Source organism: Schistocerca piceifrons, chromosome 4 (genome assembly GCF_021461385.2).
Source record: "Schistocerca piceifrons isolate TAMUIC-IGC-003096 chromosome 4, iqSchPice1.1, whole genome shotgun sequence".
In the NCBI taxonomy this organism is placed as follows: Eukaryota; Metazoa; Arthropoda; class Insecta; order Orthoptera; family Acrididae; genus Schistocerca; species Schistocerca piceifrons.
In genome coordinates, this window is record NC_060141.1 from 138888868 (window position 1) to 138916574 (window position 27707).

Genomic DNA, 27707 nt, shown 5'->3' on the forward strand with positions numbered 1-27707 from the left:
CAGCTTGGTTTTCTTCCACAAATGATTAACTTCTTGCTCACATATATGCTTTGACTTGCATGCATGTCACTTACCATATGTATTGTAAAAGTTTTTATGCAAATACATGTTGAACACAATAACAGCAGCTTTATATGCATTGCAGAATAGCACAAATGACCGACTGATTGACATGCAGTGACTTCGAACAGCACAGCAGAGAACTCCCCAAATGAAATCTAATACTTGTGCAGCACTTGTTTCAAATCAGGAAATCATGGGCAACCACACATGTACAACATCCAGTTCAATTCAGAGAGGACATGGGTATTGGTGGGTACTTTAATAATTCCTATGCTCAAGATTAATTATACACAACAAAACATTAATGTATATTCTCTGCATTAAGAAGGTGGCATGAAGTTTTTATTGTGCCCCCCCCCCCCCCCACCCCCCACCCACAAATGAGATTTGGTGAGATTTTGCCAGAACCCTTCTCTCCCTCGCCATTTTGAGCTTACATAGTTAAGGGATGTCCCCTAATGCATGAAAAGAATTTAGATAAAAAGATCATTCTCATTCTTTATCATCTAGCTTGGTGGCTCACTGCAATAAACCCAATGGTCTGGGATTTGATCGCTGGTCAGCCATAGGATTTTTACGTGTCACTTATTGCTTTTTTCACATCTCTCAATGTTAGTTAATTTGAAAAATTCTGAGTTGTATCATGGTTCAGAGTCCACGTTAAGCTATATGTCCCCCTATAACTGTCCGAGTAAGGCAACTCAAAGATTCTAGGAAGACAAGCAAGGGCATACCACTTCCGACAAGACTGTGCTTAATAAAGCACAGTGGAATTCGAACCAAGGTTCAGGGTGATGACAGATTTACTTCACCTGTCTTTATTATTATTATATTACTATTTATTAAATTGAATTCGTGAATTCAGATGATGTTTGTTCTCTTGTTCTTCTTCCTTCGTTAGTAACGAAAGAGATGATACTTTCCCATAAACGAGACTTAATTATCCCATTTATTAAATTGAATTTGTGAATTCAGGTGGTGTATGTTCTCTTGCTCTTTTTTCCTTTGTTAGTAATGAAAGAGATGATACTTTCCCGCGCATGAGAGTTAATTATCCTGGTGAAAACATCAAAAATCATAAAACACAAAAAACATAATGAAAGTCATATCGAGATACTATCAGCTACTATGCTGAATTAACCTATTTATGCAACCACTTTCAATTTAACACTTAACCATCAGGCATCTTAGTAATACAAACAAAAAGGCACAGGTGCCTGATAATGACCTCTTATGATTGAAACTGGTTGCACAGATTAAGTCATTCATCACTCTTTCAAGCTGTGGATATATATATAGTTGGATTTTCTACTTACTTTTCTGATGCAGTGGTTTTCTGTATCTGCAACAAACAGAAGTTTACAGCTTTGAAATGCCAGTCCTTGAGGGCTGTTGAATCGGGCTTCTGTAAAGATGCCATCAGAGCAGCCTTTCTCTGTTCCACCAATCACAGACTGTAAATATTAACATTATTATTCGTATTTCAGTCACAAAGTGCTGTGAGAAACTAAAGTATTACTGACACAGCATTCTAGACTGAAGCAATGTTTTCACAAATGAACAGGAATTTACATTCAATAAATATGTCAATTCACATATTTAGAAATACACTGCCTAACAACTGCTAAGGAACAGGGACACCGTTGCATTGCTGGACAAGAATAATCGCAGGCAATGATTGACTACATGAAACAGTACATATACAGGGTGATTCAAAAAGAATACCACAACTTTAAAAATGTGTATTTAATGAAAGAAACATAATATAACCTTCTGTTACACATCATTACAAAGAGTATTTAAAAAGGTTTTTTTTCACTCAAAAACAAGTTCAGAGATGTTCAATATGGCCCCTTCCAGACACACGAGCAATATCAACCCGATACTCCAACTCGTTCCACACTCTCTGTAGCATATCAGGCGTAACAGTTTGGATAGCTGCTGTTATTTCTCGTTTCAAATCATCAATGGTGGCTGGGAGAGGTGGCCGAAACGCCATATCCTTAACATACCCCCATAAGAAAAAATCGCAGGGGGTAAGATCAGGGCTTCTTGGAGGCCAGTGATGAAGTGCTCTGTCACGGGCTGCCTGGCGGCCGATCCATCGCCTCGGGTAGTAGACGTTCAGGTAGTTACGGACAGATAAGTGCCAATGTGGTGGCGCTCCATCCTGCTGAAATATGAATTGTTGTGCTTCTTGTTTGAGCTGAGGGAACAGCCAATTCTCTAACATCTCCAGATACTGTAGTCCAGTTACAGTAGCACCTTCGAAGAAAAAGGGACCAAAAACTTTATTGGCTGAAATGGCGAACAAATGTACAACTAAAGGAAACTTTATAGCTCCCTTAATTCGCCGACAGATAGTGCTTAGCTCTGCCTTTTGTCGTTGCAGAGTTTTAAATTCCTAAAGTTGTGGTATTCTTTTTGAACCACCCTGTATAATAGAGGTGGACTGGTACATCTATAATCAAAAATTGGTACAGATTTCACCACATGAGAAAGCAGGATAACAGACATAAATAACTTTCATGTCTGACCCATGTCAGACTCCCAACATAAAGGTAGATATCAGACTCTCAGTAAGGAAAGTGCCTTCCTTGGGAACTAATGCACATTTTGCATCTGTTATTCATGCTGACTATCAAACTGTTGAGGAGTCCTTGAGGGATATTGTCCCACTCCTGTCTCAAGTCAGTTTTCAGTTCTTGCACAGTTTGGAAAGGGGTGTCTTTTGAGAAACACATCTATCAAGAGCATCCTAGGCATTTTCTATAGGGTTTACATCTTGGGAGTATGCAGGCCATTCAATACGATCAATGTCTTCACTTTCCAGTGTCTCCAACACCTCAGTGGTCCTGTGTGGGTGGGCATTGTCTTCTACAAACAGAAAGTTGTGACCTACTTCACCCCAAAACACATGGACATGATCCAGAATAACCTTCCCGCAATAACTCTGTGCTGTTATGGTGCATCATTCAAAGATACGCAGAGGTGTTTGGCCATTGTGTACAATGCCTGCCCACACCATAATGCTTATGTCATACCGATGACTTCATGAACATTGTGTGGTGTGTAATATGTCCCCCCCTCCCCTCTCTCTCTCTCTCTCTCTCTCTCTCTACACTAACAGGTTGTCAGAATCACCTGGCACAGTGAATCAGGATTCATCAGAGAATATCATTCTGGACCACTGCTGCTGACCCCAACTAATGTGCTCCTACACCATCAAACTCTTTCTTGACGATGGCGCTGTTGAAGTAGGGTGCATTTAACAGGCTTCTGAGCATACAAACAAGCCTGATTTTATCACTGACAAATGGTTCTGGCAGGGACACATTTATCGGTAGCAGTTGCAAGGTCTGCAGTGATCTGCCTAGGAGTGAGATGTCTTACCTCTTTTTGCCACTAGGGCTATGTACGAGGGTAATCCCAAAGTAAGGTTTCCTATTTTTTTTATAAGCACAGAACTCTGTTTGTGTGGCAGTTGGTCACACTGTTACGAAGAGTGTTTCATGCGCTGTGTGTAAATATGCGCACGCCATGCTGAGGTGCTCAGTCTTGGCTTGGCAGTCATTGAGAATGGAGCTCCCATTGGATGTTACCGCCAAATGCGAGTTGCGTGCAGTTATTCAGTTTTTTAACGCAAAGGGCACTGTGCCGATTGAAATCCATTGCCAATTGATGGAAGTGTATGGTGAGGCGTGCACGGATGTCAAAAATGTTCGTAAGTGGTGTAGAGAGTTTGCAGCTGGTCGGACCGAAATTCACGACCAACAAAGGAGCGGGAGACTGCCAATTTCTGAGGAGACAGTTTTGAAGATTGAGCAAAGCATGCGTGAAGGTCGGTGGATCATCCTGGATGATCTCTGCGTGTTGGTTCCTGAGGTTTCCGGAAGCACCGCTCACAGAATTTTAATGGAAACATTGAACTACCGGAAGATGTGCGCAAGATGGGTGCCAGGCATGCTGACTGAGGACCACATGCGGTAAGGAGTTGATGCTTCCCGTGCATTTCTTCACCACCTTGCAGCCGAACAGGACAACTTTCTGGACTCAATTATCACAGGCGACGAAACCTGGGCATACCACTCTACACCTGAGACCGAGCAACAATCACACCAGTGGCGGCATCCTTCTTCGCCAAAGCTGCGGAAATTCGAACAAACACAGTCTGCCGGTAAAGTCATGACAACCGTTTTTTGGGATCGGAAAGGGGTATTGTTGGTTGACTTTATGCCCACTGGGGCCACAATTAATACTGACAGGTACTGTGAGACTCTGAAAAAACTCAAACGGGCAATTCAAAACCGGAGAAGAGGAATGTTGAGCAAGGGCGTACACATTCTCCATCACAACGCTCGCCCACACATCACTCGGCAAACCGTTGCTCTCCTGCAACAGTTTCAGTGGAACATAATCACCCACCCACCCTATACTCCTGACTTGGCACCCAGTGACTATCACCTGTTCCCTAGGTTAAAAGAACATTTGGCCAGAAAGTGATTCAGCTCCAATGACGAACTGAAAGAAGAGGTTCATAACTTTTTGAACAGCATAGTGGTGAGCTGGTATGACAAGGGCATACAAAAACTACCACATCGTCTACAAAAATGCATCGACAGAAATGGTGATTATGTTGAAAAATAGCTAAATGCTCAAACTGTAAACTGATGTAAACCATTGTAGAAATAAACAGGTCTATGTACTTATAAAAAAATAGAAGACCCTACTTTTGGGATTACCCTCGTATTAACCCTCACAACGCCAGGACGGTGAGGTGGGGGTACTTTGTGCCCCTCTTTTATAGATACTATAATTTAGATTGGCATTTCATATTTTAAAATTCTGATAAATATATTTACTGTTTTTTTATTATTTCCTCTACCAGGTTTTATACATATATAACTTTTTTCAGCTAAACTTAATCTGTTAATTTAAGTCAAATGGCAGTCGTCATAAAGTCTACCACCTTAGTAGTAGATGTGACTTGATAATGAATGTTTTATTTCATAAATTATAACATTTCGGCAGTGTAGACCCTCTTGGCATTGAATTTCTCTGTGTGGGTAGCAACAATGATCTCAAAAATGATTCATTTCTCTTTGGTTTCTGATTGTTTCTAGTTCCTTCTTATTCAGTGCCACTTTGTCCAGTGTTCGAGACAACTGTGATTGATGTATTGTTGCTCTCTTACTGAAAGAGAAGTATTAGATACTGCAGAAGAATCTACAGATTCTGAAATTGAATTTGGATGAAGTGATGAGTGAAACTGAAGAGGAATTAATTGTGTGCAAGAATGTGGACAGTGCTGGTGTACAGACAGACTCTGAAGATGGACTCTGGGTCTTGCAGCAGATGATGACAGCTGGTGAGGTCTGTGAGAAGTATTTTACAATCACTGCAAAAGTTCTTACATATAAACCTCCCCACATCACAAGGCAAGTAGCACAAAACATAGTGAAAGAGTGAGAAGACATAAGAAATGGAGGTAAAATAGGAACAATAGGAGAATCATTTGAAGAGATTTTTCTTAATAAATTATTAACATCATAATAAAGCATGCCAATGAAGAAGCATTGAGACAGAATTTAGCCTTAAAAGACAGACTTGAATTCATGGCATATATAGGATTAGTTATTATTATGAGGAAGAAGGGTGATAGTAAGTCACCTATTCCTGATGTATGGTCCAAAATTCCAGAAATGTTTTTTATACTGCTAGTATGCATAAAATTAGATTCTGTCAGCTTGCTAAAATAGTAAGATGTGACAATAGAGAGACATGAAATGAGTGCAGGAAACACGACAAGTTTTCTGCAATACAAGAAGTATTTGATAAAATTAGTGAATTATTGCCAAAACATTATTCTGCTGGGATGTACACTGTTACTGATGAAATGTTATCATTGTTCCATGGCAGGTGTATCTTCAAGGTCTTTGTGAAGAAAAAGCCTGGAAAGTGTGGTATACTTACATGGATGCTCACAGGCTCTAAAACCAGTTATGTTCTCAGCATAGAGCATAAGCACAACAATCCAATTCAGCTGCAGCCATAATGAACTGCTTGGTTGTTCCTATACAAAATTCAGGATGCAATGTCACCACAGATAGATATTACACTTCAGTTGATCTGGCCAAAGATTTGTGAAGGAATTATAGTCCAGTCAAATAGCAGATATACCTTGCAAAAGGTGGGGTAGAAGAGTTTATTTTTTCAACTCGTTCATATGGTTGGAAAGATTAGAAAACCGAGTTTTGCCAACAAAATTTCGCTTGGGAAAACTTTCTGCAGTCAAAAAACTTCGAAAATTTCGGACTTTTTTCAGTTTTTTCAAAATATCTCGGTTTCATTTGCACCTATCGCTTTAACGTCTATTTTCTTTTTTAAAGAGCACAAAATTCTCTACAAATTTGATTCTTGCCATTTTTTTCTACTCCCAATATCTAAGGCACTACAGTGCCTCAAAAATTACCAATTTTTCAAATTTTGAGCATAGTGCCAAGATACCTTATTTTTGAACACTATTTTTTCAGTTTCTATTTGTGTAGTATAAATACATTATACATCATGTTATAAGCTGGAATTTAGCACCTCACTTTCAGGTATTCAATTTCTCTGTATGCAACATGAGTATTGCTGGGCACCCAACTGTTGTGATTCTTACATCACTACCTGAAGTTCACTATGGGCCATCTCAGCCCTGGTATTTGTAAAACTACAAATATAAAAATACAACATTAAGAGACCTAACCACACACACACACACACACACACACACACACACACACACACACACACACACACACACAAAATAAATTGTATCAGGAAACTGAACTATTATTAGCTGCAATAGGCAACCTAATTAGGTAGGTAATTATTCTTGTGTATAAAAGCCACACAGTTGACATTAAAAATAAGTAGCTTTATTACAATTAAAATGCATTGTCAGTTACTAAAAAATGTTGACAGTTCTGGGTGTGTAATACTTGTAATATTGCACTTAAGCGCACTTGAGAGAGACATGAGCATCACTTCCAACGTTTTGATGGGCCAGGTTCCTCAGTGTCACCAGAAATACCTTGAGTTGCGGATTCAGGGTCTGTACATAGAGTTGATCCCAGATTGACCTCTTCTTTAAACAGCGAGTCAGCCTCAGCAAGTTCGTTGGTTTTGTCAGGAGTTTCCTCAACATCCTCCACAACATCTTCTTCACTGTCTTCATATAAAAATTTTGGCACATTTTCACAGTTGACCCCAATACATTTCTTGCAAATTGAAGAACATTTCAAACCCATTTTTCTGCAGGAGCACGCTCCGCCACAGTTCAGCTTGGATGAGCATGAAACAATGTGAAGAAGTGCTTCAAGTGCTGGATCTTGGCTTATTATAACGGGTATTGCCCCGTGGTCACTGTGATTCCAGCCCCATTTCTCAGGAGTTTCCCATCCAACTTTGGACTTGTTGGTAAGTCTGCAACGAATGATGTTGTGCAGCATCTTGTGTAGGTGGCAACCGTGCAAGATTCAGTTTGCTTTTTGTGGCAGACTTGGCGAATAGCTGGTACCGCAAATGGTCTAGAGTGTGGGAACTGCTGACACCTCCACTATACAATGTGATAGTAGCCTGTTCTCCTGCAGTTATTATTTCTTCACGGGTAGCATGTGGTTTATTGAACGTGCAAAGCGCTGAGGTTAGGTGTTCATTTTTTGCAACAATATTGCAGCACTTAATTTTCCCTTGACCAAAAAAAGCAGATGTTGTATCACATCCACTAAAGGCGTGAGTGAACAGAATATATTCACTGACAAACTTGTAAGATGAAGTGGAAAACCACTTGTCTTCTGCATTTCCTCTTCCTGGCTTTAAGAAAAATAAGTTTTCAATGCCTTGCCACAAACGGGTCATGAGCACAAGCAGGTCAACATCTTCTCCTACAATGACAACACTTCCAAAATCTTTGGTTCTTGAAATGGCAGATGTTACAATTATAACGTCAGCATCTTCTTGTGGCTAGTGCACTTCAATGCTACACTCCAGAAATTCCATTTTAAGAAGTGTGATCAAACACATCTTGTTTCGTTCATTGTACACGAACTTGTCCTGAGGGACTTTGTTCACCATCTCTGATTCAACCACAACGTCAACTGAAGAATGTTGTTTGGACCTACAAATCCTCTCAGCACTCTTTGTGCTACATTTGTCTCCCTCACATGGATACCCATCAAATACAATAGCAAATTGAGAGCCAAAATGACATTTCAGGTAAGAAACATAGCTTTGGGCTATTGACTTGAAGCAAATATTTCGAGTCCAAGTCACTTTGTGGGTAAGATACCCTCCATCAATGACAAAAAATTTACTCGATCCACCTGACTTCACATCTTCCACTGGAACGAAGGCATTGTAGAATGAAGATTTTGTTCCTTTTCGCATGCCTTTTTCTGAGAATAGGGACATTGGGTAAGGAGCAAGTTCATATTTCAGAAAGGCTTTTAACTCTTCTTAACTTTGTTTCATTAAACAAATCGTTTGGAAAAGTGTTAAAGGATCAACAAGAGTAATCTTAGTGCTCCTAGCTTTTACAGAATTGAACGCAGAAAGGAGAGTCACAACTTTATCTTTTCTACGGAACTTTACATCGTGGAAATTGTCACCAACTATTCTTTGCTGGAAATTTGAAAAATTGGTATTTTTTGACGAGCTGTAGCGCCTTAGATACTGGGCGTAGAAAAAAATGGTAAGAATCAAATTTGTAGAGAATTTTGTGCTCTTTAAAAAGGAAAATAGACGTCAAAGTGATAGGAGCAAATGAAACTGAGATATTTTGAAAAAACTGAAAAAAGTCCGAAATTTTTGAAGTTTTTTGACTGCAGAAAGTTTTTCCAAGAGAAATTTTGTTGGCAAAACTTGGTTTTCTAACCTTTGCAACAATATGAACGTGTTAAAAAAATAAAATCTTTTACCCACCTTTTGCAAGGTACAGGCTTTTTTTCTGACAGTTTCACTGGACTATTAGGCAAGGTAACTCCCATGAGAAAATTACGAGTTAATGGTGAGTAGATATCTCAAGAACTGAAAGACATCTCAAGAAGAGAATTATATTCCAGTATATTCACTTTCTGTGTGTCTAGTGCTGGAAATATCACAATCACAATTGTTTCTTGTATCTCCCATGGAAAAAAGGCATTCACACAATCAATCAGACAGTGAGTAAATTTTCAACTAAGAGAACTACAAGAAGTTGTTCTACATTCCAAGGGGGAATTAGAGAAAATCTAATAAGCAACATAACTGGAACTACAGCTCATGAAACGATACATTGAAGAAAGGGCTACAAATATTAGAGGACTCCAGAAGTGTGTCGTTTCAGACATGGGAGGTATTCTCGGACAGAGTATCAAGCAAAAATTTGCTGCAAAGCAAGCTGAAGGAGGAAGGGGACGATGTAATTTGTGTTGATTTGAAAGCCAGTCAAAAGCAGTAAATTACAACAAAGTGAACAAAACAACAGTTACCTAACTGTTGTCAAACTGTAAGAGATACACATGCAGTAAACACAGCAAGAAAACTGTTACATGTTCCAAGTCTCATTTTCATTTAAGTGCTGCCTTCAACCTAATTTTCATTGTATTTTTTACTAGATTGCAGTCTAATCGCAGATCCACTCCTCAGAAGGATCGTACATCTCTAGCTGCCTTTCTGTGTCTGTTATTTATGATATCAGGGTCTACTTGATTTACTGGTCTATCACTCAAATTCCAGTTTTATTTATCCATACATTTATGAGGCAAGGTAGTACTGGTAATAATCATGCCCACTGATACACCCCAATTGCACTGTCATTAGCTTCCTCATGTAAACTTCCATTTCCAATAGTAGGTTTGAAAACATCCTCTTTTCCTATTTTTGCATTAAAATTCCCTATTACTACATTGACATCATGTTTTGATATTTTAGTCCATAAAACAATAGTTCTCTAATTTCACTGTAAAATTACATGAAACATAGGTTGTTTCTGAGAATTTTTGGACACTTAAAAAACTATATTTTTGTAAGTTACCAGTACAAGTATTTTGGACACACAATTTATTTTGTAGCAAATCACCATTTGTGGTTCACAGTTTTGCCAAAGAATACATCACCCCTTAATTTTGTTGTATATCAACACAAATAAACATGCATTTTTTAGAATATTCGGAAGCTACCATTGTCCTTTGCATAATCAACAAGCAATCTGTAATAAATTAGTGTTTGTGATTTGGTTTCTGTAGCAGATATTCTAACTAATGTACCGTATTACATCTAGTTTTCCCATAAAGATGAGCAGCCCTACATATTATTTGCATTTATTGTAAATTAACTCTGTTTTCAAATTTGCTAATAACTATAATTAACCTCAAAACATTTTAGAAAACCAGTAATTTTTACCACAGGTTTTTGTACTGCCTTAACAGAAATCTTGTCTCAATTCATATTGGGAATTAGCAATGTTTTAACTCAACAGATTAAAATATAATCAGTGGGCTTAATTTAAAGTTACTTGTTCACTGTCTTGTAATACACTGCACTAGCCAAAATGCAGTTCCATTGTGAATGCTGTTCTTGAACATGGGATGAATCAACTGACATTTGTAAGCAACTGGAAATCACACTGACTACTATCAAACGATTGGCAGCTCCTGTGAATCAAGGTGTTGAAAGAGCTCCTGAGACTTGTGTACCTGTGTTACCTGTACCAGAGGTCCCTCAAGTACTGTCCTCTCCAGCAGATGTTCTATCCTCTGCAGAAAGTTCAGGATGTCACCACTCATCTACGTGGTGTGAATGCCATGTCAATGGTAGATCTAAGCATCCTGTACATGGTGGGTGTGGACCAAGGAGGACTCAGTGTGTTGTACCAACCCACTAACCAATAAGTTTGAGGTGCTGTCTCTCACTGAAACTGGAACTGCGCCAGTGAGACTCACTTCTCCTGTTTTGGGGAAACAAGTTTTGTCCAATGTCAAGAGGAGGCAAATGCAAAAGGGTAGGAGTCTATTAATCATCAAGAGTTCAAACGTATGGCGAATGATGCTACCCCTTAGGGAAATGGCAGCAAAGGACAGGAAAGGACACCGGTGCACTCAGTGCATATGCCTGGGGGCCTCAGTTAACATGTTGAAGAAGCTATTCCAGCAGCCAATGAGGCAACAAGGTGCAACCAACTGCAGACTGTGGCGCACGTTGGAACAAATGACGGCTGTTGTATGGGCTTCGAGGTCATTCTTGGGTCATTCTAACAACTGAAAGAGAAGCAGACCAGACTTGTGCATAGAGTTTCAATCTGCAGAATTGTTGACAAGTTTTAATGGAATTTATTCTTCACTCCATCACCTTTGTCATTAGTTAGTGAATTACAGCTAATTAGTGACAAGTTGAACCATTTGTATTTCACAGATAGCATAATGTTTCAGCAACTCCTTCAAAAGATGTTTTTGTGAATAGAAAATCATTTCGTACACAGAATATTGTTCCAAATTCATGAAGGTATTGGGTCAAATTAAATATACTACAGCTGCAAATGTTACAACCTAGATATTACATGTTTCAATTGTGACTGCAGGTATACAGAAATATTTGCAAGACAGAGACTGCAGATATAAAGAAATATTTACAATACAGAGACAGAGTTTTCAAAGTTTCTAATGTACAAGTATATAGTGACTAATAATGGGAAGAGTATTTATAACCACAATAACAGAGATTACAGGATCAAAAGTTCAGAAGTACCATGAAAGCTATACATATTCATTACATAATATGGAACTGTAAGTACGTATAGCACATGTAGAAGTGAAACATATTACATCGTTTGCAAGCAATAATGGAAAGACATAATGAAATATTGTATATATTTATATAACTATATTATTTTCAACATGAAGTTAGCTGTGTCAACAATATTTGGCATTGCTAGCAGCATGTCTTCAAATGAGCATATTATTGGACTTCTTCTCATCCATTAATGGATATTGGCAACCACACAATGCATCTTTATTGTAAGAAACACAGTATGTAATAGTTGATTTGCATTTTGTAAAACTGTACACTGCTTTATATTCTCCAACCAGCATATTCATCTTCTTCCCTCAATCTCTCCTCCTATTATCCACTGCAGGAGCATTTATTTGGAGTTTTGTAATATATGTGCCAGGTATGATGTTTTTCTTCTTTTGAATATTGTTAATATTTCTTGCTGTTCGTGTATTCCCTGCAATACTTTGTTGTTATTTTCTCTTGCTGTCCATGATATCTTAGGCATTCTGTGGTAAATCCACATTTCAAAGGCTTCTATCTTCCTTACTGTTGTTATATTTAGTGTCCATCCTTCAGAAGCATGTAAAAATACAGATCAGATGCAGCTTCTTACAAATCAACCTCAAAGTTTTAGGCCTATGTCTGTGCTTGTGAGAATTTTCTTAAACTTTATGAAGGCAGTATGAGCGTTCTCTACGTGACATTTTACCTCTATGTCTGTTCTCCAATCTTCACAGAGCCACATTGAAACACACTTAAACTTGTCTACTCTTTGTACTAAGGAGCCATTGAATCAAAGATTTAAAGGGTGGTTATAATTAAAATTTCATTCCTCAAGCCATTGTAGATGTAAAACTATTTACGGTAAGGGAACCCAACTTTATAGAAATGATGTTCAGACTGTGTGCTGCAGGATTTGCATTGTTAGTAGTGTTAGTGTCATGACTTATCATTAGACGACGATACTGGTACAGTGACATAGGGCTGAAATACAAGCATCAGTATGTATTGCAGTTTCAGACAATCAACGTGGGTCTGGACACAGTGAGCAGGGCTTTTCTCATAAAGTCGTTTTATCAAAACACTGGCATCAGTGCTGCTGATCTTTACAAGTATCAACATAGTAAAGGAATATGGAGAGACTGAAGAACATGATTTGGTCATTTGAATTAACAGGTGATTTGGAAATTGCTCCTGGAGGAGGCTGATGGCCAACTGCTCCACAAATTATTGTAGGAGTTACTGATGCCGTGGTTGAGATTGCCGGACGCAATGTGTGATCTTAAAGCAGTGTACGAGCTGGGTCACAACAGCTGAACATTCCATGATCCACCAGTCGAAAAGTGAGTGAACAATAGTGAAATCATATCCTTACAAACTTTGCCCCTACTCACCACCTTCTGCCACGTGACACAGACATTTGAGTAGACTTTGCTCTTATGGTTCTTGCTAGAGTTGAAGTTGATGACACATGGCCTAGGAACATTTTGTGGAACGATGAAGCACACTTTATGCTCATTGGGGGAATCAACAGTCACAACTGTTGCATTTGGGAATCAGCACTACCAATTAACATTCATGAAGTTCTCCTGCATAGTGACCATGTCACTGTGTGATGTGAATTCACAGCACAGTTCATGATTGGTCCATTTTTCTTTGAGGAATTCAGATCCAAGAACCGAGGACAAGCAGCATGAACAGCACACACTGCTGTGATCTGCTTATTCAACATGTGATCCCTGCTTCAGAGGAGATAGGTGCTTCTGACTCAGATGTTTTGATGAGTGATGGAGCTCCAGCTCACAATGCTTGTGAGGTCACTCAGTTAATCTATAGCAAGTTTTGAGAAAACCGAATCATTGGCTGATGATTAAAAACTGTGTGACCACAAAGATCACCAGATTTGAACCCTTTCTAGGGGTGGGGTTAACTGAAGGACAGGTTTTATCAACGAGATACTAACACATGTTCTGTGTTGAAAATGAGCATAGCAAGAAAGGTAACCAATATTCCATCTGAGATGTTTCAGCCTCTGAAAGTTTGAATGTAAACATGATCTGCAATTAAACAATTTTATCCTCTCTTATGGACATCAAAATGTTTCTTTCAATGGTTTATTCACTATTTCTCTTCCGTATGTTCTTCCAAATGTTTCCACAAAGTTTCATTGCATTATGACCACCTGCTTTTCATGGCAGCCCTCTTGAGTAGTGGAAGTTTAATTATAACCACCCAATACATTTGCAAAAAGGTCATGCTGTCGTGTGACAGTCATAAAAAGTATCTTTTTGACATTCATATTCAGACCTATCTTACTGCTGTAAACTCCAACTTTGTTGACATGTTGTTGAAGATCACCTAAATTAGCAGCAATCAATACTTTATCATCAGCATAGTGAATGTTGTTGATGAAGACTCCGTTAACCTTTAAGTCTTTTTCTACACCACCAAGTGCTTCTTCAAAAATACTCTCAGAATACAAATTGAATAGTGATGGTATCAGACTGCATCCTTGTCAGACTCCTCTACAGGTATTAACACCAAGTTGGTGACCTCATTATCAAACTTAACCTGTGCTCTATGATTTCAATATAAATTCTCTACACAATGGATGTCTTTCTGAGATACGAGATGCATTCAAGTTCTAAGGCCTCCGATTTTTTTTCTGATTAACTACTCACCCGAAGTCGATGAAACTGGTGTTACTTCTCGACGTAATCGCCCTGAAGATGTACACATTTTTCACAACGCTGGCGCCATGATTCCATGGCAGCGGCGAAGGCTTCTTTAGGAGTCTGTTTTGACCACTGGAAAATCGCAGAGGCAATAGCAGCACGGCTGGTGAATGTGCGGCCACGCAGAGTGTCTTTCATTGTTGGAAAAAGCCAAAAGTCACTAGGAGCCAGGTCAGGTGAGTAGGGAGCATGAGGAATCACTTCAAAGTTGTTATCACGAAGAAACTGTTGCGTAACGTTAGCTCGATGTGCGGGTGCGTTGTCTTGGTGAAACAGCACACGCGCAGCCCTTCCCGGACGTTTTTGTTGCAGTGCAGGAAGGAATTTGTTCTTCAAAACATTTTCGTAGGATGCACCTGTTACCGTAGTGCCCTTTGAAATGCAATGGGTAAGGATTACGCCCTCGCTGTCCCAGAACATGGACACCATCATTTTTTCAGCACTGGCGGTTACCCGAAATTTTTTTGGTGGCGGTGAATCTGTGTGCTTCCATTGAGCTGACTGGCGCTTTGTTTCTGGATTGAAAAATGGCATCCACGTCTCATCCATTGTCACAACCGACGAAAAGAAAGTCCCATTCATGCTGTCACTGCGCGTCAACATTGCTTGGCAACATGCCACACGGGCACCCATGTGGTCGTCCGTCAGCATTCGAAGCACGCACCTGGATGACACTTTTCGCATTTTCAGGTCGTCATGCAGGATTGTGTGCACAGAACCCACAGAAATGCCAACTCTGGAGGCGATCTGTTCAGCAGTCATTCGGTGATCCCCCAAAACAATTGTCTCCACTTTCTCGATCATGTCGTCAGACCGGCTTGTGCGAGCCCGAGGTTGTTTCGGTTTGTTGTCACACAATGTTCTGCCTTCATTAAACTGTCACACCCACGAAAGCACTTTCGACACATCCATAACTCCATCACCACATGTCTCCTTCAACTGTCGATGAATTTCAATTGGTTTCACACCACGCAAATTCAGAAAACGAATGATTGCACGCTGTTCAAGTAGGGAAAACGTCGCCATTTTAAGTATTTAAAACAGTTCTCATTCTCGCCGCTGGCGGTAAAATTCCATCTGCCATACGGTGCTGCCATCTCTGGGACGTATTGACAATGAATGCGGCCTCATTTTAAAACAATGCGCATGTTTCTATCTCTTTCCAGTCCGGAGAAAAAAAATTGGAGGCCTTAGAACTTGAATGCACTTTGTATATCTACTCTCTTGAGATTTTCTGTAAAAACACGATGTTGTACTTTACCAAACGCTTTTTCAAAATAAATAAAATGAAAGCCTCCATTTTTATCCTGACCACAGCAGTTTTGCTCTAGAAATTGTAGTGCAACTATTGCTTCTCTTGTATCTATACAGATTTCCTAAATCCAAACTATGTCTCACCAATTCATTCCTCATCACATTTTTCCTATAACCTTTTTTGAGGGATGGCTTTCAGACATCTTTTCAACAAATGGCTCATAAGTCTAATGAGTCTATGATTTTCAAATTTTCTCACACTCTTCCTTTTTGGTAAGTTGATAATAGTAGTTGGGCAGAGTAATGATTTGTATCATATATTCTGCTGCAAAGACTGTGTAAGACTCTGATATCTTCTCCAATGATAAGTATAATGAGTTACACTGTAATTTCGTCAGGTCCTGCTACTTTATTGGTTTTTGAGTTTAGTTTGGCTTTCTCAGTTTCTTCTTTCGTAATTGAAGGTTGGGTTAGATTATCATTCCTAGAAATCTCAGCACCTGGTCGTTCATTTAAAAAGAGGTTCCTCAAATAGTCTTCTCGTATCTCTTTCTTCTCTATGTCACCAAGAAGTATTTTATTATCTTTGATGACTATCAAGGAGATGTTTTTTCTTTTATATATACCTGAAGTTCTTTTCCCATTTTATGTGAGTTACAATCACTATGCGAAGATTCATTGCTGTTTGTTCTTTTCCACATTCAAACACTGCTGATTCCCATGGAAAGCCTTACCTTATACTTCCAGCCCTAGATCTAACCATTCCTGTGTGAAATCTATTCAGTGAGATCCGTGTTGACCTTGTCTCTTATTGTCCGGGTGGAAATTCTTCAGAAGACACCAACAAGTAGTTTAGCAGATTATTGTAGCATGCTGACCTTAATCAATGTCTGGTCTGCTGAGCTGACTCAGATAGATCTTTGGTTGAATGAATAATCCTTTCCCATGATTCAAGGCAGTGATGGACAGGTTTATGGCGATATAGCATATGTGTTTAGGAGGTGAAAACTTGTAAGTTTTTATTTCCAGGAGTTACTCCTGGATCTGACATGAGCAGGAATCCAGAATGGGTTGTGAGTGTAAGGAGGTGGCTCGGGGCGGGAAGGGGGACAGATAGCAGTGTAGGAGTGGGGTTCGGTGTTTAGTGCTGGAGTGTGAGCTGGGAAGGGGATTGTGGACAGGGACTAGGAAAGGTTAAGATTGAGGTCGGGGGGGGGGGGGGGGGGGGGGGGTGAGAATGAAGAAGGATGTGTTGTAGGGGGAGAAATGCCACCTGCACAGTTTCAGAAAAACCAGTGTTGGTAGGAAAGATCCAGTTGGTGCAGGCTGTGAAGCAGATATTAAAGTGAAGCACTTCATGTTGGATAGCTAGTTCAGCAACTAGGTGGCCCAACTCCTCTTGGCCTCACCTTAGGGGTGGCCATTCACGCAGACAGACAACTTGTTAGTTGTCACGCCCACATAGAAAGTAGTACAATGGTTGCAACTTAGTTTGTAGATCACATGACTGCTTTCACAGGTAGCCCTGTCTTTGATGGGATAGGAGATGCCTGTGACAGGACTGCAATAGGTGGTAGTGGAAGAATGTATGGGACAAATGGTGCATTTAGGTTTACCATATGGATATGAGCCATGAGGCGAGGCAAGGCAAGGGGATGGGAGCAGAGGCAGAGTGAGGATGGGCAAGGATATTGTGTGGTTTTGGTGGGCATTGAAAAACACTGTGGGAGGGATGGGGAGAAGAGTGGGTAGGATATTCTTCATTTCAAGGTATGACAGAGTAGTCTAAACTCTGGCAGAGAATGCCATCAAGTGCTCCAGACCTTTGTGGTAGTGAGTCATAACAGGAGGAGTGCTACTTTGTGGTCAGAGAGGGGGCATGTGGGAGTTGCGGAGAGATAAGGCATGGGAGATCTACTTTGTGGAATGGACTTCTTGGTATGGAGTGGGTAGCATGTTTGGGGTGGAGGTCAACATCAAGGAAGGTGGGTTGTTGGATTGAGGAGGACCAGCTAAAGCAAATGAGGGGGAAGGTGTTGAGTTAATGAGGGGTGATGTAGGGGCAGTGAAGGTGAATCACAGTTGGATGGAGAAGAGAACTCATTTAGGCACGGTTCAGTTTGGTTTTGGGTTGATTCTGATTGGTAGGATTGGTGGTGAAAAACTGTTTCCACTGTAGGAACATGGGGAAGGAGAGAAAATCTTTAACACGTCCAGCATGACTGAATTTGGGAGTGGGACAAAAAGTAAGGCCTTTGGAAGCGACTGATGCTTTTGTTAGATTGGGACTTTTGGAGGACAGGTTTATGACAGAGTTTCAGTTCTGTTTGGATTTCAGATACTGCATTGTGGTGGAAGAGCATTTCATAGGGTGTAGTACATGCAGTAGGTCTCCAAAATAGGGTTTGTCAGCTATGGCAGAATCCAGGGGAGGTTTGATGGGGGCTCCTGCACAGGTAGTGGTAGCTCAAGGTGGGAGTAGGAGGTAAACAGGTTGGAGAGTTTTTTGAGGTGGCATTGCACATGCTGCTCTAGCTCCTGGAGAGAAAGAGCTTCACTATGGGAGATTGGGTGTAGGAGTCTGGGATTGCAGAGCAGGAGAATTTTAAGGACAGGTAGGAGGTATTGCAAGGATGTTTTGGCCTGATTTACATGGTTTTGTAGGACAAGGTTGGTGAGTGCTATGGACCAACAGAATTTGACCAGATAGGGGTCACTGTGGAAGGAGGGGGTTGCAGCTGGAGATTGGTAATCTGACTGTTAATGCATTTGGGGGATTCCATGAGCTGGGTAACAACACAGGAATAGTTATGTGTGACTGAGTTCTGGCTAGGGATACGGAAACTTTTCTGTAGTGGAGCACATTGAAAAAACAAGGACCCATTGTGGGGGATAAAAAAAAACTTGTACAAAATATGTGGATAAAAATAAAAGACAATCAGTGTGTGTGTGTGTGTGTGTGTGTGTGTGAGAGAGAGAGAGAGAGAGAGAGAGAGAGAGAGAGAGAGAGCGGGGAGGGGGGAGAGGGAGGTTGGGTAAGGGTTTCAATGGAGTAAGTGTAGCACAGGAGGGTACAGAAAATAACACACGAAAATGTGCAAGGGTAAGGGAGGACACGGGATGAATTTGGAGGTCTAGGAATAACTATATCGGTGGGAAGAACGTGGGACATGAGATGCCACACCAATAATCCACATAGCCGTGTGTTGTCTGTGGACAAAACTGTTCACAGATTGTGGCTTGTCTTTCATCCATATTTCACCTCTGCTCCCAGCCTCTTGCCTCATGGTTCACAGCCCTGCGACAGATATAGATGCAAGACCTGTGCCACACATCCTCCCACTACTACTCCAGTCCTGTCACATGCATCCCCTATCCCATAAAGAGCAGGGCCACCCATGAAAACAGCCATGTGATGTACAAACTAAGCTGCAACCACTGTGCTGCTTTCTGCATGGCCATGACAACTAACCAGCTGTCTGTCCAGATGAATGGCCACCTCCAAACCACGGCCAAGTTGGACTATCCAGTTCCTGAATACACTGCCCCCATGCCATGCCTCCTCCTTATCCTCACTACCCACATCAGTGCCTGCTCCACAGTCTGCACCATCTGGATCATTATATATCTGGATCCCTAAAACAACACCAGCTTCTCTGAATTGCTTACGTGTCAACTCTCCCTAAAACAGATCCTTCTTTCTTGTAACCACCCTGTCCTCAACCTTTGCTAATCCCTGACCTCTACCCAGTTCCCTGTCCCACTCCAGAACTATACATGCCTTTTATGCACCAATGCATCTACTAGTCTTTTCCCCTTCTCTACAGAGTCCATCAGAAAAATGTATACAAACTTTAAGGAATGAAAACATCTGTTGGGCCAAAGACCATACTACAAGACACTCATAACTCAAATGGAATGACAATATTGATATCTCAATAGAGCCTGATAAAGAGTGTATACATTTTTCTGGCAGATTCTGCATACCTCTCCTCTCCCCTCCCCTAGCATAGCATCCATCTCTGCATCTAGTAGCATCATTCTGTCTCCACCATTTTCCTGCTTGTTTCAACAGCAGCACAAAATCTTCCCCAACCCCTACCAGGTATCCCTCCCTACCCCATGCCATGCCTCCTCCTTACCCTCACCACCCACTTCAGACTGCTGCTCATGTCAGAAGCAGGTGTGGGAGTCATGCTTATGTGAATGTGTGTGTGTGTTCTCTACTTCTAATGGGGGACTTTTCTTGTCTGAAAGCTAAATGTTTAGCATCGTTTTCATTGTCTCTGTCAGCAACTCAACGTCTTCTCTATGTGGTGAGCAGCAATCTATTCTTTTCCTATTGTTGATAAAATCAGTCATCATTTCAGAAACATTTGAAAATGGTGACTTATTCAAATAAATAAATCACAATCAATGTTTTTCAGATATCTTATTTGTGAGTTTTTACTGAAACTTTACTGTGACATTTCTTAAAACAACCAACTTTTCCTGTACCTTTGTTTATCACTGGTGTTTTCAATTGTCAAGGGCATTGTGACTATACCATAAGGACAAAAACATGTCAATCAAGAGGCAACATGTTTGTTAGTATCTTGCCCTCTATCTTGACAGGGGATCGACATTTAAAGGCCACATAAAAGCAGTCTCTGAACAAGCCTTAAAATTATGCAAAAGATTAACTATCAATACAACCACAGTCCAGTATATGTTATGATGGGACACAGTGAAATGGTATTGTGAGGCAATCCTTATAGTTATAGTTTCATTTGGAGCCAATGTCTGGACTCATACAATAAGGTAGTTAAGGCTGGTAAAGCTTTTGGGAAGAACACACAGGGGAACATCCCTACAGCAAATAGGTGCCACTGAAAAATGAAAATAGATTTCTTCCTCATAGTTTTGGAAATATACCCTATAGATATGCTTATATGAAGGATAAGAACTCTGCACTGACTTCAAAGAGGAAGTACAGAGAAAATGCAGGTGGAAACTGGAAATTTATTGGATATTAGAGATGCATTACAATGAAAGGTGGGCAATGAATGGTAACAAATTTGGGTAAATATATGTACTGGCCGTAAAGTGGATTCATTTCTGCCCTCCTGTTGAACAACAAAGTAAACGAAGCACTTAGTTCCCAAAAGACAGTAATGATAAAGCTTTTGAGTGAGTAGTACCACACAATGTCAAGTGAAATGTGTCCTTTCTGTGTCATCTCATGCGCTGATCCTCGATGATCGAGGACATCTGCTAAAGGATCATTCAATTAATCCTGTCCCTAATGCCTGGTGAGATGGATGCCACAACTGTAGCATACTATTACAGAGAACCCCTCTCGTCTGCCCATGGCTGGTCCATTGCCCCTGTTGATCTGACTGTGCACGAGTTTAACTCTGCCTGAGTTGTGGCTGTGACTCACTACCTGTCACACCATTGTGGTTTACAGGTAAGTGTTGTTACTGCTTGTCTGTTTTAGTGCTCCATCATCTCTTGTATTGTTTCTGTGTTGTCTGCATTTTATTGTACAGTACTGCACAGTGAAGTTTTTAGTGCTCACTTTCGGCAGTTTTACGACAATGTTCTTCCGTGCCCGCCACAGTATTGTATGTATTTGTTTTACATTGCAGGCACTACACAGTTGTATGTATGTTTTTTCTATATGTCAGGAGTGAAATGTAAACATGTTACTCTTTCATTAAATGGCAAACTAGCAGTGCTATGAAGACTGGGATTCATTTCAAAAAATTGCTTAGAAATTCAGTGTAGGCATTACAACAATAAAAGATTGGAGAAGAAATCAGAAAGACACTGAATCACATATAGTGATGAAAGATGGTAAAAATGCTCTTACGAATCACAAAACATTCAAAAAGCCTAAACTTGAACTGCCTGATAACACATTGTGGATGTGGCTCAACCATGAAAGAAGGAAAGGAACCCCAATATCTGGTCCCACTATAACAGAAAAAATAGCTTTGCACAAAAAGTGAGTTCGCAGCTAGTGCAGGCTGGAGTCGTCACTGGAAAATCTGTTATGCTGTTAGATTTGTTTCAATTTCTGCTGATGCTAAGGCGGCTAAGGAGTTCTCTGCGAAGCCTCAAGAAATTGTCAAAGAAAATGAACTGTTACCTTGCCAAGTCTATAATACAGATGAGACATACCTAAACTATAAAACACTGCCAATCAAAACACTCACTGCATTAAATGAAACTTAACAAAGATAGGCTACACAATGGTCCTTGCAGCAATGCTGATGGTACACATAAGCTTCCCCTCTTCATTATTGGCAAATGTAAGAAGCCAAGGGCATTTGAAAATATTACTAATTTATCTTCCATGCTGGTTTATTACCGCAATCAAAAATCTGCTGGAACTGACTGTAATCTTTTCAAATCTTGGGTTTTGGTGAGTTCATTCTATCAGACTTGAAACAAAAGAAGCTCCCTGTTCATGTTCTACTGCTGCTCGATAACGCACTATAATATCTATCTGAGGAGATTTAGTGTAGGTGACATCAAAGCTATCTTCCTTGCACCAAATGTCACATCACTTATCTAACCAATGGATCAAGGAGTGGTAGAATGGTTAAAGAGGCGGTACCGCAGAGAGAATATAATCTCAATTTTAGAAAATTCTCATGAAGGTTGTAACATACTTGAAGCTAGGAAATCCCTCAAAGTCAAAGATGTTGTCTATATGGTTTCAGAATCATGGGAGGAACTAAAACCAGACACGCTGTGAAAATCTTTGCATAAGCCGAAAGTTATGACCGAAAGTGACCAGATCAAAAATGAACAAAACAATGACGTGCAGGAAGATGTCAAATATCTACCGAACATCTGTGCCAGTGAAATTGAGGAGTGGACTGTCCAATATGATAAAGATTGTGAAACCAGTGAAGAGCTCAATGACAACCACATTCTTGTCATTGTTTTGGAAAAAAACTGGTGAAGAAACTGTGAATGAGGACATGGATGGTGATAATGAAGAACCGCCTAACCAGATTCACACACTGATGCCAGAACGCTTTTGATATTACCCTTCAGTACCTTGAGCGGAACTTAACCACAAATCTACGGACATTTTGTGGATCAAGAAATGGAAGAACACTGCAGCTAAGTCTAGAATTTCCTCTGATTTTTCAAGTACCATACATCCATAGATATGTACTGTATGCACAGTACAGTATATACATACTGTAAAATATTGCTCTTTTTTGATATATAATAATAACAGCTTCTGTGCAGTCTACTGCAATGTTTTTACTGTAGAGAACAGTATACATATGTACAGCAGTCATTTTATAGTTCAGAGATTGTTTATTTTAACAAAATTCATATTTTTCTTTACTTTCAGACAATCTGTCCTTTCTTCCATTCCAACCCATATCCCAGCCCCAAAGGTGACGGATGATACGTGTCGTACTGTGAATAAACATAACATAGCTGGATGTTATTCAATCTGTATTGAGCAAGCAGTGAAGGAAACAAAAGAAAAATTCAGAGTAGGTATTAAAATCCATGGAGAAGAAATAAAAACTTTGAGGTTTGCCGATGACATTGTAATTCTGTCAGAGACAGCAAAGGACTTGGAAGAGCAGTTGAACGGAATGGATAGTATCTTGAAAACAAAACGAGGATAATGGAATGTAGTCGAATTAAGTCGGGTGATGCTGAGGGAATTAGATTAGGAAATGAGACACTTAAAGTAGTAAAGGAGTTTTGCTATTTGGGGAGCAAAATAACTGATGACAGTCGAAGTAGAGAGGATATAAAATGTAGACTGGCAACGGCAAGGAAAGTGTTTCTGAAGAAGAGAAATTTGTTAACATCGAGTATAGATTTAAGTGTCAGGAAGTCATTTTGGAAAGTATTTGTATGGAGTGTAGCCATGTATGGAAGTGAAACATGGACGGTAAATAGTTTGGACAAGAAGAGAATAGAAGCTTTTGAAATGTGGTGCTACAGAAGAATGCTGAAGATTAGATGGGTAGATCACATAACTAATAAGGAAGTATTGAATAAGATTGGGGAGAAGAGAAGTTTGTGGCACAACTTGACTAGAAGAAGGGATCGGTTGGTAGGACATGTTCTGAGGCATCAAGGGGTCCTTGGAGGGCAGCGTGGAGGGTAAAAATCGTAGAGGGAGACCAAGAGATGAATACACTAAGCAGATTCAGAAGGATGTAGGTTGTGGTAGGTACTGGGAGATGAAGAAGCTTGCACAGGATAGAGTAGCATGGAGAGCTGCATCAAACCAGTCTCAGGACTGAAGACCACAACAACAGCAGCTGGATGTTTTCCTTGTTTGAACTAATCATTTAAAAATTACAATGTAGTAATAGAAATAACACAACCTGTACAGTGATTAGGCACCAGGTCAAGTAACAGATTATAAATATGCAATAAATTGATTAGAGGAAGTTCAGAAAGCACATGCTATTAGTTAATACCAAGCAATGTCCATGCAATAATGATTAAAATAAGTCATATATGCCTCCTATATCTTCTTTTACATTGTCAGGAAAAATTGCAATCTCAAAAAATAATTAATGTAGAGTAATGATTTTTTGTGAATATATTTGTCTAGGTAACATATTTAAGTGATTAACAGGTTATGTAAATGCAAGATAAGCCTTTGCAAATGTGAAATTATGGTACATTAACAACTGGTTGAAAGCAACCATGCAAAAGTCCATTCACTGTGTTGTACAACTGTCAGATGTCAGTTTGTGGAAAGGAGTATCAGGCCTGTTGCACTTGGTCGTTCAATACAGGGATTGTTAAGCTGTTTGGGATGACGCTGGGGTTGTCGTCCAAAGATGTCCCATATGTGCTTGATTGGAGACAGATCTGGTGATTGAGCAAGCCAAGGCAACATATCAACACTCTGTAGGGCATCTTGGATTACAACATCAGTATGTGGCTGAGTGTTACCCTATTGGAAAACACCCCCTGGAATGCTGTTCATGAAAGGCAGCAAAATATATCGAATCATGCAGATTTGCAGTCAGCGCGTGGGGTGACCATGACAGTGCTCCTACTGTTATACAAAATCATTCCCCGAACCGCACCGAGAGAGAACCTCTTTTCATCAGAAAACACAACAGACCTCACACTGCCATTCAATGAGCTCTCATATGGTACCACTGAAGTCACAGATGGAGGTGGTTTGGGGTCAATGGAATGCACGCTACAGGGCCTCTGGTCTGAGCTGTCCTTGAAGTAACCAATTTGTAACAGTTCACTGTGCCACTGCGGTGCCAGCTGCTACTCAAATGCTGACGCAGATGCAGTACGATGCGATGCTGAACACGGTGGCCTTCCCTCTAGGTAGTGCCGCTTGGCCGTCTGGAGCCCAGTCTTCTGGTGACCATAAATTCTTGTGACCACCACTGCCAGCAATCATGTACAGTGGCTACATTCTTGCCAAGCCTTTCTCCAGTATCACAGAAGGAACATCCAGCTTCTCATAGCCCTATTACATGATCTCGTTCAAACTGTGTGAGGTGCTGATAATTGCATCTTTGTCACTTTAAAGGCATTCTTGTCTAACACCAACTCACTACATCCAATGTCAAAGGTAACTAATGTTCGTGACTGTTATGGAATGTACTTAGAACAAACCTGATTTGCAACCTCCTAGTGGTGCTACTAGTGCCACTCTTATGCACCTGGCACAAAATTTGAATAGATATCATCTTTCAGATGCAGAACTACACCTATCATCTTTCGTTTATGTCCCACAACTCATTCTTGGTTGTGATTTTTTCCCATCAGTGTATATTTATTTCTAAATATTATAAATTAAATTCACTGTTGGATTTCTGTCTTTATGTTCAGATTAATCTCAGGATCTGATATAGGGATTTTGACATGGTTTTCACTAATATGACTGACTCATAAAGAAGGTTTGCATATTTAATATATTCCTGCTAAGTAATTACAAGTGTGTAATGTATGTATTGTTATCAGTTTCATATTTAATTGACGTTTGGAGTGACATCTTATATCAACAATGTGAGGTACAAGCTGGTCAGCTACAGAGTAGGCAGTATCTGGTGGGAAAAGTGGTAAAGTAGACAGCTGTGGTCTACTGGTAAGACATGTGCCTGGAAGCCAGAAGATCATGGAATTGAACCCCAGTTGGACCACAAATTTTTTTAGTCTGCTTACCTAGCAGTCATCTCTCAATGATATAGAGTTTTATCAGAAATGACACATTGGATTTCATGTTAAACTGTATGTCTCCTTTCCATCATTGGATAGCTGGGGTAGATTAAGGACACATAAGCTACCAAGGTGGTGCTCAACTGAAAAACTGTATCAGATAATTGAACCACCTGAAATTACTATTAAAAGAATCTTTACACATCTTCATCTTCTGTATGTATTGCAAATTAAAGTCTCCCATTATGTTTCTCTGTCTATACAGGAAGGCTAATCTCAGGAACTACTGTAAGGATTTTGATACAGTTTTCACTGGGAGCAGGGAGGGAGGGAAGTACTACTTCACATCAATAGCTCTAACATTTTTTTTATATTTAAATGAAATTGTTAATAAACATCAATATAGCATATACTATGCAAAAACACACATTGCTTAATTTAATAAGGGCCACTTTTTATATTGTTTTTATACAATGAAAATTCTTGGAAGGAAACATCATACAAAAAAACGACATCAGCTAACCATCCACCTACAAATGATTTTTGGGAGGCACAAAGGCTAACAGAAAGAGTAGATAATCAACTGTAATTTTCAAAGTTTAATTCTTTTTCCAGAATACAAACACTCACTCTCTTTTTCTTTCACTTTCCTTAAAGCCATGAAGGTAAAACATCTCATTTGTGTGTGTGTTGTTGTTTTTGTTGTGCTCTTCAGTCCTGAGACTGGTTTGATGCAGCTCTCTATTCTAATCTATCCTGTCCAAGCCTCATCATCTCCCAGTACCTACTGCAACCTACATCCTTCTGAATCTGCTTAGTGTATTCATCTCTTGGTCTCCCTCTACGATTTTTACCCTCCACGCTGCCCTCCAATACTAAATTGGTGATCCCTTGATGCCTCAGAACATGTTCTACCAACCGATCCCTTCTTCTGGTCAAGTTGTGCCACAAACTTCTCTTCTCCCCAATCCTATTCAATACTTCCTCATTAGTTATGTGATCTACCCATCTAATCTTCAGCATTCTTCTGTAGCACCACATTTCAAAAGCTTCTATTCTCTTCTTGTCCAAACTATTTATCGTGCATGTTTCACTTCCATACATGGCTACACTCCATACAAATACTTTCAGAAATGACTTCCTGACACTTAAATCTATACTCGATGTTAACAAATTTCTCTTCTTCAGAAACGCTTTCCTTGCCATTGCCAGTCTACATTTTATATCCTCTCTACTTCGACCATCATCAGTTATTTTGCTCCCCAAATAGCAAAACTCCTTTACTACTTTAAGTGTCTCATTTCCTAATCTAATTCCCTCAGCATCACCCGACTTAATTCGACTACATTCCATTATCCTCGTTTTGCTTTTGTTGATGTTCATCTTATATCCTCCTTTCAAGACACTGTCCATTCCATTGAACTGCTCTTCCAAGTCCTTTGCTGTCTCTGACAGAATTACAATGTCATCGGCGAACCTCAAAGTTTTTATTTCTTCTCCATGGATTTTAACACACACTGATATACATAAAAATATATATACCAAGGAGAACAAAAGTTCAAAAGCTGCAAGTGTGCTGATGTTCTTTCCATGATACCTGTACATGAGTGCTCGCTTGTCTTCAGTTTTTGTAGGGGTTCTAAAGCTAGATGTAATGATATATATCATATTGGCAATAAAAGTATG

General features: G+C 39.9%; 1 protein-coding gene across 3 annotated transcripts in view; it reads right to left on the reverse strand.

Annotated features, from left to right (window-relative positions):
- Window positions 1-27707, reverse strand: part of LOC124796315 (NHL repeat-containing protein 2) — a 164308-nt gene that overhangs the window by 101282 nt on the left and 35319 nt on the right. For all 3 annotated transcript variants that reach the window (XR_007016744.1, XM_047260442.1, XM_047260441.1), the window contains exon 5: window positions 1380-1517. Coding sequence is in view for 2 of the 3 variants with exons in the window: in XM_047260442.1 (XP_047116398.1) it covers window positions 1380-1517 (138 nt within the window). In the remaining variant the exon portion in view is untranslated. The remainder of the gene's footprint in view (window positions 1-1379; window positions 1518-27707) is intronic.